The 10,947-nt window shown below is 35.3% G+C and overlaps 1 protein-coding gene across 4 annotated transcripts; it reads right to left on the minus strand.

The window, feature by feature from the left end:
* Positions 1–254: 254 nt before the first annotated feature.
* LOC112568650 lies at positions 255–9,819 on the minus strand. Of its 4 annotated transcripts, XM_025246055.1 has the most exons (6): positions 9,663–9,819; positions 8,810–9,157; positions 7,387–7,428; positions 4,886–4,954; positions 3,017–3,099; positions 255–2,533 (listed from the first exon to the last, which is right to left on the minus strand). In XM_025246055.1, exons 1-6 carry the CDS (start codon positions 9,739–9,741, stop codon positions 2,528–2,530), a joined length of 627 nt encoding a protein of 208 aa, XP_025101840.1. In that variant the 5' UTR covers positions 9,742–9,819; the 3' UTR covers positions 255–2,527. The 4 variants fall into 4 exon arrangements, with proteins under 4 accessions (XP_025101840.1, XP_025101841.1, XP_025101842.1 ...); XM_025246056.1 differs by lacking the exon at positions 7,387–7,428; XM_025246057.1 differs by lacking the exon at positions 4,886–4,954.
* Positions 9,820–10,947: the final 1,128 nt, after the last annotated feature.

The following is a 10,947-nucleotide window of genomic DNA, read 5'->3' on the forward strand; positions in this document are numbered from 1 at the left end:
TGGCTAGAGGACTGATAACATAAGGAATATGTTTTATGGGTGTCAGTAATAGATGATTAGGGTAGGTACGAAGCCTGTGTAAGGTAGTCAAAGGGTTTGGAGAAGGTGTTGTAGGAGCAGCCCCACTTAATGCCTGTACAGACATGCAAGAGGTCATTCTTTGCAAATGAAATGTTAGACGTACACTGCGCACACCTACAGAGCTGATCGAGTTTATTATTTATAGTTAGAACGAGACAAAACAAAACAATGCCATATACAAAAATGAAGTTTATTTGAAAAAAAAAATAAAAGTGTTCGAAATACTCAAGCTGAGTCAGAGAGAACAAACGGAAGGTAAAAGAGAAATAAAATGTGGTGCTACATAATAGACAAAATTGCTACATGTTTTAATATAGAAAACATATACAAAAATACAGTAGTATAACAGTAGACCAATCAACGGTTAAACAATAATTCTCAGTATATTACTAATACTTATAGACATAAATTAAACAATGAGGACAGAGAGCTTGAAGTAATGTGCGTGTGCAGTTCAGGGGTCAGGCACAACGACCCAGCAGACGGAGATGTCAAGGCGTGGTGGCGATTATTGATGGCGGCTGCTGCTGACTACACACAGCACGATGAGTACACAGAGAGCTACACACACTACAGACGGCTGCGCGAGACGTGAAGCTCAGTGAGGGTGACCTCATTACATTCTGTCGGCCTCGGCTCTCAGCCAAGTTTTCACGGCCAACTCACTTCAGGGCATGTAGACAGCTACAGCAAAGCCAGGGCTGCAGCACCAGTGTAGAGCGCCCTTCCTACTGTGTATAACTAGCAACACCACACTACATGTAAACATTGCCTACAGCTTGCCACCTATGAGGTGGTGTGTTGTGCAGTGTTCAGTTGATACTAAACGTGTGAGGACAAGTTAAAAGGTTATCACAGCAAGTTTTGGGATGACTGTACCATTGTATCAAATTTCTAGGCTTATACAAAGTTGATCCCTACAAAAGTGGTCCTGTAAAATCCATTTAAACTTGACATCCACGACTTAAGAACATAAACAGTAATTGCATTGTTATTTCACGGAATGAATGAAAACCTCCAAATAGAGAAGACTATTGTTTTTAGGTTGTTTGTCTTGATACTGAAGATAAAAATGTTAATGAAGACAATAATAACAGGATTCCAAGGTTTCACATTTTTTGCAAAGCAAAATTACTTGTTATCTATTAAAATAACATCCATAACCACATCATTTTTGTTGTTTACATCAATGTCATACTGAAGAAAGGAGTTGTAATTAAAAGTGTATTTACATTTGTCTTTATTAGTGTTATGCAGCAATATAAGTACATTAATAAGCTGTACATTAACTTCAAGTCAAATGATTATGTTTTAATGGCATAGATTGAAACTGTTTACATTTTTGGACTGTTTGGCCTTTAATTGCAACTTTTCATTATCCAACAACAATATGCAAAATGTTAATACATTAATCATTCTTAAAATCCTTGAATAAATAACACAACTGTTAATATACACTGAAAGAGAAACAATAATTGAAAGGCAAAGCAATTACTTTGTACTGTGTGTGTGGCAAATTTTTACGTGGACTTGTGTGTTAGTAGTTGAGTTGTTTGGCTCACTGATTTTAGAAAAACAGTTTTATATTCGTCTTTACGCTAAAGCGCGTGTATGTGGATTTAATGGTCCATCGGTTTTGTCATCAAGCAAGGCGTATCAAACGATGGCGTGAATTACATATCCCCTTGATTGCTTCCTGAGTGTTTAGAAAATCCCTCTGGAGACTTGATTGTCAACAAATCACAAATTCTCTCCATGTGATTTAAAAAATCTTTTCTTAGTAAACCAGTACTCTCTGTGTTATAATATATATATATCCAAAGACGGTGACGTCCAATCCAAAATCTTTTTGTGCTTGGAGAGATCACCTTGTGGCAGACAAAGAGCCCGTGGATGTTGATGGACATAACTCACACTGCGCCGACAATCACCCCGCTCCAACACTTCACACTCTGTTATTTTTATACATATTTTTATACACTCCATTATTTGATCCTCTTGTGTCTTGCTGCCATGAAGATTCAGTTGGCGTCCAGGAAGATATAAATTTAATTGATTTCTAATATTGTCCACACCCAGTCCTGTATTCCCTGTTGACTCTTTGTTATTGTGAAATTTTTATTTAAGGCGCAAAACTTATTCAGCAGAAGGGTTTGCGATTGGCTTGAATCATACACATAGCATAATTAAAACAGGTGTCACTCTGACACTAAATTCAGCAATTTTTGCAGAGAAACTATGTTTCATATGTGTGGAACAAAGAGTCTTAGTATAATATATTACAGCTGATTTTACTTATAATCAAGAGTACATTTGACTCGGGAATAATCAAGATGGCATGAACTATATTTGAAAATTGTTACAATGTATCCCACAGAAGAAGCTATAACACAGAAGTATTTATCATCTGTAACTGAAGGCTGTGATCGTCACAATGTACGCATTATTAACCCTGAAACAGAAACGCATGTGCTTGTGTAATGTAGACTGTTCAGCTTGCAATATCTTGGGAAGTATACGATTAACTGATATCTGAGATTAAAAAAATCACAACTGGATTTACCGTTTAAAAAATATGCGTATAACTTGTGTTTAATTCCTTTTTTTTTTACAAAGTACTGCCTTAAATTGTCGTGTCTTATTTGTTCCGATGTGGATAACAAGGATTCGATTGACAAAGCACAATTTTTGATGAATTCATTAGTCGATCTCTAACAATCCAGTCAACTTTACCTGCGTAAATGCGCGCGCACTCACACACACACCACACACGCACACATTAACGCATGCTTTCTAATCATGTTCTCTCTATTTGTTATTCTCACTTAAAGATACTTCGACTCTTTAACTAAAAAAAAAAGACAAATGACAATGATGATAACTAAGATAATGATAGTGAGGCTGAGTATGGTGGCAACATAGTATATATACTTACCAAGTGTGTTGAGATCAAAGCAATGATTCCACACACGGAAGCAAGTATCCCAGTTTTCAAGACGTGCAAGCTATTTCCGCTGCCTGTATAACACACATATAGATATATGGGTAAACTTAGTAAAACATGCACACAATGTAAATTCAGCGCTGGCGAGGGAACACTTTATTGTCTAAAGAAATACCAAATTCTTTTCGCGCGAAGCTAAAATATCAGAGATTAAGCTCAAAAAGTTGTTTTTTCTATATATTTTGTTTTTCAAATTCTTCGGCCCAGACTTGGAAGTGCACGAATTGTTCTTTGTTTCGACATGTTAAATGCCTTTTCTGAGGAGAACTGTGTGTGTGTGTGCGCGCGCTGGGGGGAGGGGGGCACCCCAGGTTTCGATGATTCACTGATGACTCCTATTCAGAAGACTGCTCGTCTGAAATATGATCTAAGCAATGATCCAGCTAAACGTACGGGAGCAAACAGTGGTACTAGGTCTGAAGCACGGATTTAAACCAGAAACCAAACCCAAGCAAGTTCTCTATACAGGCATCGATCTAAAGCCTTGAAATAACAGTTTGTGAATTTGCTATTGTCTCTGTTAAATGTAAGTTGTTTGTGTCATATTGGAAACTTACATTCTGATAAAATATTTCTTGTTCTATTGATAAACGGGAAGTTAATATAAACACACACTGAAATCTTATAGGGCACTGACAAAGTTTTATGTTTGCTGTAAGATATTTAAGTAGCTACAAAGCTACACCCCCCGCTCCTAAAAAAGGAGCACACAAAGACATATTTTTTGAGAAATAAAGAAGATAAAATTATAATTGAGAAAGACATACAAAAAGAGCGACAGAAAAAACTACTAAAGAAAGAAAAAGTAATGCAGAGGCAAAATATCAGGTAGAAAAATATATTGATGAATATATATAGAAGTGATAGTCAGGCAGATATATCGACACAAAGACGGAAGGCTTGTATGCATGCTGTTTGGGTTCTTTTTAAAGACAGACATGCAGGCAGCTACATCTTTCAAACTCTGCGTGTGAGAGATAGTGAAAGAGAGACTGACAGTGTGTGTGCGTGTGTTTTATGACTTAAAGACCTTGACATTTTAGCTTCAAATGACATTGGAGCCATCAACAGTCCACTGTTCGAGTTCCCATCACTGTGTTAACAACCAGTGAGTACGATTACAGCAGTACAGTTGTCAAGTCTGAACATCGATGCGTGTCAACCTAACCGGGTCGGCGTCACAACAAAACGACAGAGCTAGACTACCCCAAAGGCATAAACTTTACCCCTGTGGTTACACTGGTCATCATTGAAATTTTTACTGACTTGAAAAGGTCATGATCTGCAGTATCTTGGTCTGCTGAATACGAATATAACCATGAGATCTTTGTATTGCCTCTCATTTTAAAGATATTTTATTTAGTTCAATTTCTTAGTTTCACCGTGTGTATTATCCAGTAGGAATGTGATAACATCCTTAACATACCTAGAATGACATAGTATTGCATCACATTACGTAATACCGTCATGCGCACGCCATCTACAGTTTATTGAGCGGCTACTGAAGTAAGCTTGGGATGCAAGATTGGCGACAAGCTTTTGTCCCCGAATATATGCTGTGCTACATGTGCAACACAGTTTTCACAGTGGTTGAATGGCAAAAGACCACCAATGCTGTTTGCAGTCCCAATAGTGTGGAGGGAGCCAAGCAGCCACACGAATGACATGTTTTAGCGCAACGTTAATTACAAAGTTTTGAAAAAGTCTCAATATGTTTCCCATCGCGTCAATGCTTATATGTTTGTATTGTACATACATTTTAAACCCTATGTTTATTCAATAAAAGAGAAGTGTGCACACCTTTATCACCCGTTTCTGTAGAAGGCGATTTAGAAGATGTTGAAGCAGAAGGCGAATGAGATGTTACGGCTGAAATAATCAAGATCGAGTGGTTCAAGACATTTTTCTTTTTATAATTGTAGCCAACAGCTGTCTTTCCACATCTGTTTATTAACTAGTACTTAGATTTAGATTAAGATCAACGCATTTCAGAAATGTAACATGTCATAAAGTGGTATTCAATAGTAATTCATTTTAAAAATATATGACTGATACAATTATATTCAAAGGGCACTAGAGATAAATGTAATTGACATGACCACGAAATTACTTTTGTAGGAAACAACAATCCACATTCTGATTACCTCAAAAAAGGTGAAAAGAGATGAAAACGTGAAAGAAGAAGATAAGCAGGTATACAGAAATTCGAATAGTAAGACATCCACAAGTCTGGCTAGTAAAAGGAATAAGCAAGTAAAATTTTGACACTACTTGTTAAATGTAATCTGGAAAAGTTCAAACAACCTCTTTCAAAAACACTAAACAAAATTAAAAGAAACTGGAAAAAGATTTAGCTATTAACCCCCTTAAATTTATAGAAAGCGTCAGTTTTAAGCTACAGAGATTCTTAATTCCTAGATATAACATTTTCTTTGCCATTTTTTTCTTATTCAAATTTGTTTTTCTTAGCTTAAGGAAGAAGTTTCAGATACATACGTTATGGGTCATTGTAGGTCAAATAAAATTTGATTTTCCTGGTCAAACCCCATCATTTCCATTTAATACACAGAATACACAGAATAAATTCAGCTACAAATTTGTGGGGTTGGCAAAGTATATTTTAAACAGCAGGCAAGATGCCAGTTGCACCATTCATTGCACTTTAATTTATTAAGATAACCAGTTTTATAAAAACAGTGCACAATACGGTCACAACATTTTTTTAAACCTAAAATTGTTTTAAACAGAGACATCTGTTATAACCAGAGTCTTTTCCCATCAACACACGTTTCCTATGCACTTGTGAAACAATTATAGGGAAAAGAAGTTTTTAAAAACTAAATTTGCTTTTTTGAAATATTTTGAAGGTTTAGAGCATGTTGTTCAACACATGGTTGAGCCCCTGCTACAAGGTCAAGTTCAGTAGTTTTGAACGGAGCTTACCCTTAGTGCAGTTTGTCTGTATTTCCAGTTAGAATCTTAAAGTCTTACCCTTAACATCATCTATGATACATAAAATGAACATCGACATAAAGAGCGTCTTCATGCTGTTTTAACTTTCAAACCATTGGAAAACTTAAAAAGCTTATTTATTAATCGCTTTTGATCCTGTTTATAACATTTAATAACAAATTCATCATGTTATTGTTAAAAAATTGTAAAACTTTACTAAAGAACACATAAAAAGACATCATCATGCATATCATGACTTAAAAAGAAATCAGGGATGTAGCTTGTGAAATGTTATAGGTTAGTTAGAAGTGTCTTGTCAAGGTCTAAATGCACCCATTGAACTCAAGCGAAGCGAGGATGTACTTTGGAACTAGTTAAGGAGTTCAGAAGTTAGGCAAAGATAGTAATCCAGATAAGAATTGTAGACTTGCCTATGATTTAAAACGAATAGGTTGACCCTTACTTGCTCTGCTTGAATCCCCCCTCCCCCAAAAAACAACAACAACAACAAACAAAACAAACAACAACATATAAGGCGTTACTGTCTCGGTATTGGAAATACCCTGCCACTGTACTTTTGTATGTTTTGATTAATTCTCAACATTGTATAATTCTTAATTTTTTTCAATGCTTCAGCTATTTCATTTTAAAATTAAGGAAGTAGATATTATTTGTGTAATGTCTTACAAGCCATGGAAAATAAGGATGCTAAGATCTTCTTTCTCAGTTCCATATATATATATAGTGGCTTTAGTACTGTATCACCCTGGGCGGCGACTATTTCTTTTTCGCACACCATTTATTGCACTGACTTGTATGCATGTGCGCACTGCCACACGTGGTTACCAAACTGACAAACCTTGACCTCCACCTTGCAAAAGAAATGCTAGCTCGCGTGACAGAAGCTTTAATTCAAAACAATAGGCATATAAGTAAGAAATGCCATGATGGTTGTGATTCAAGACTGATGACAAAAATAAATAAAAATGCCATGACTAGTTCTGATGAACATTGCATCAGTTAACACTGAGAAAGGACGAGCTGAAGACAAATATGTGGAACAGAAGACTACACCATGGGTGGCTCCAACATATGCTTAACAGCCATAAGAATGATAATAATAGATGTGCATCCAACTGATCCAAGACTTTACTTTCAAAGTAGATTAAAAAAAACTTGCTTCTTGAGAAATTTGCATGTAGAGTAAGCAAAAATCGTGTGCGAAAAAAAAGTCGCGTCCCGGCAGGATTTACCAGTAGTTGTACATCAGCGAAACTTGAAGCTAGAAATTGTAATGACATTGATAAGTGACGAAAAACCGGCATTTATACTAGACAATAAACAGTCACCTGGTTCAATAGTTGTTGTTGATGGAGAGGAAGAAGGTAATGCTGAAAGACAAAATCATTTAAAAATAAATATGATCAATATTGATGATAAGCAGTCCATTACATTCATTTGAACTCGATGACAACCCAAAAAGATGTTGTCGGAAATATCGGAACTGTAATTTACACTTGATTGTGAAACAATCGTATTGTCTCAACTCTCGATTTTGATCATGATTTTTGTGTGTGCACATTTCCCTTCGCGTCAGCTAGCAGATACAACCAGGTAATAGTTTTACTTAGAACTCTCGAATACGTTTTTATTAAAAGAACACTTTGCTAGTTAAAATATCTCAGAAATATCAATATAATTCTCTTAGTTGTTTTTCAAGCATATGTAATGGTAGTTAGGTGTGCCCGTCCGGCTGCAAAGAAGGAAAGTTAATGGAGAGGAAGGAAAGAAAAAGAGAAAGAAATGAAAGAGAGCAGTGAGAAATCAATCTTTTTAAATTCTTTTTTTATGATAAAGGACTGTGCTGGTTTTAAAAGAAATCCAACAATAGTTAACAAGAAATCAAACTAGAAATAATCGAACAGCAGCCTGTATGTGTTCTATGATCTTTTCAGTGTCTTCTATTTTAAACTTAATTTCATCTTTTACTGAAGGTTAGTAACAAGATCCGTAATACCGAAGTAGCACCATTAAAAAAATACAAATTTAACCAGAGTACCCCCCAGCGTGCTCGTAGTTTGCAAAGTTAAAAAAGGCTACAGTGTGATAATAATGGGGATGAAGGATATTTTATAGTTTAATGAATTTTATGTCAATGACAGTTACTAATCTTTTCATGTTTATAATGATATTAGATCACAGTTTAAAAACTTTTAACCATCAGAATGACATGGAAGGCAAAACAATAGTCCTAAAGTATTAATTATTGTTTAAGCTTGCAGAAATGTTTATGGACATCAAGCAAATAATGATTGTTCTGTTTAATAAATTTTAAACATAATATGTATCTTTCTTTCGAGACAGAATAATAAATAATTTAGAGATTAAAAAAGCTTTCGAAAACATCCTTTTCCACAAAGCAAATCACTGAAATTGGTAGAATCACCTAAAGTTATTTAGATTTTGCCAAGAATTTGAGTATAGAGGCGAGTAAAGGATGAGAGGTTACAGGAGAAAAGACTTAAATACTTAGAGAAGACAGTTTTATTTACTGTCTTATTTAATTAAACACAGCTCGGTTCAAAACTTAACTTTCAAGCATGAATTTCACTTCAGTAAATAGAAAGAATTAAATCAATTGTTACAAGCTTAACAAGATAAAATACCAAACAAAATATTGAACACATGGCATAATGTTGCTATTACTTATTTGTTTTAAAATTTTACTGTCTTATGTGGATGTAAAATTATTATTTAAGTGACAAAACTCACCAAAGCTGAGAGGCTGGCAAACGGCAGGTGACCCAGTTAAACAGTTTGTATTGCAAGATAGCTTTCCTCCGTCATGTAAAGATGTGTTTCCCAAAAAGTTTAGCTGGTAGGTTTTAAAATCAGAATCAGAGGAGACACAACCACAGGTCATTCCATCTGCAGGCTGTTGATTACATGGGCTAGAAAAACTGATCCGACATGGAGTAGTAGGAACTCCGACATTGCTTACAAAATCAAAGAAAACAGAGGTATAATTACACGCCGATGTTTGAACTATACAGTTAAACTTTACTATGGATCCTTCTTGAAGAAGCGGGCATGATAGTGATATGGCTTCACTCGTGCCATCTGTAACAGATCAGTAAGTATTATTGTAATATCGTCTCAACACAAATTTTGATCTTGGAATATGTATGATTTATTTAAATGCTTTCGTAGTCGACTGCTCCCAAACCCGTCTGCTGTCTAATTCTTTTGTCCGCCACATGCATAAATTACAGGAAGATAAAGCTTGTTTTACGATTGCTTCTCAAAGCTGACAATAAAAGATATTTCCATTAGTGTCAGCATATTCATGTAAGCAGGCTGTGTGCTAGTGTCTGTACCTTATACTTAAAAATATTCGTTATTATTGATCTTGTTTTGTTCACTATCTCTGATTATTTTTCGATATTTAGCTATAGCTCAATATCTTTCTAAATCTCTCTCTCACACACACATCTCTCACACTCATAAACTTACACAACCACGGAGCATACACTTGACAACTGCCGATAGTAAAAACCAGACACCGAGCCTAACAAAAGGTATGCTCCTTAATATTTACGAAAGAGAAATACACAAGAAACATTACCTGAAATAAAGTTCATCAAAATCAACAGTAGAACTAGTGGTCTAGTCTCCAGGCACACTGATTTTACTGCGGGCGCCATTTTTCGTGTTAACACTTCCTTCTCTCTCTCGGTTGATACGACTGCCGCAGCTGGTGTTGAGGGCGTGTGGTCACGTGCTCGTTGCATGGCAGTCGCTCCTCTGTTTATACAGGAGTTGGAGACACCTTGTTAAGGCTCTGTAAATAGTTACGCTTTAGGAGATTATGCATTCGAGACAAAAGCGTATTTCATCACACTCAAAGTGTTGCAATGAACTGTTCAAAAAGATTTCAAATGTGCAGCTGAACCACAGAAGCTGGAGTGGGTGGTGGTGGGGTTAAGTAGTGAATGACTCTTGCTTTGTGTTTTAGAAACTATACGATAAAATAGATTTGTGTTTATTGGTTTCCATGTTTTTTTGTTGTGTTTTTTTTTTAATTGACACAAGGGGTTAACCCAACTTATTGGTTTCTGATTCATGTTGGAAGGGGAAAGGCTAGCCAAAGGAGACGCATGGTTAGACAAAAGACGATGCGATGCAATGATAGTAGAAGTTTTTACATATCGAGTTCTCTAGTTCATTTCAATGAGAGTTTCTTAGTCTATGTTACATGGACAAAATCATGCTAACCACTAACTTTAATCGATTTCGGTTGTTTTAAAACATCATCATCATCATCATCATCAGCAGCAGCAGCAGCAGCAGCAGAAGCAGCAGCAGCATCAGACTTTGTAATATTTGTGGTGAGCTCAGGAGCAAGTAAAATTAGGAGAAAAGTCTAATAAAAATAATATTTATTCCATTTGACAACTCGTAATTTACGACGTGGCATATACAGTATAAAAGCATAATAAAATAAAAAAATTCAAAATAGTTGATTTATTAACTTAACTTACACATTTTAACACATCGATTGAATTACTTAATTGTAATTAACATGAAAAACCTATTTCCATTGTGTGACTACAGAGTTTATTTTATCTGTTTATATATTATTTTAATCCGTCATTATACTTGAAACCATGAGAAGATTTCATGTCCGGGAAAAGCTGATTACCAGTACTAATTAATCCTTTTGAATTCAGAAGTTTAGAAGTATGCATATTTTAGTTAAATAGCTTTTTGTTCAAACGTAAGCACTATCTAAACATTATCATACAAAATGTGAACCAATAGATACACATTTCTGTATTATGGTATTTTAAAAGTATTTTAAAAATACTGTTTGAAGTGCTGCTCTAATATTAATAGCAACAAACTGAAGT

This window comes from Pomacea canaliculata, linkage group LG7 (assembly GCF_003073045.1).
Source record: "Pomacea canaliculata isolate SZHN2017 linkage group LG7, ASM307304v1, whole genome shotgun sequence".
Taxonomy (NCBI): domain Eukaryota; kingdom Metazoa; phylum Mollusca; class Gastropoda; order Architaenioglossa; family Ampullariidae; genus Pomacea; species Pomacea canaliculata.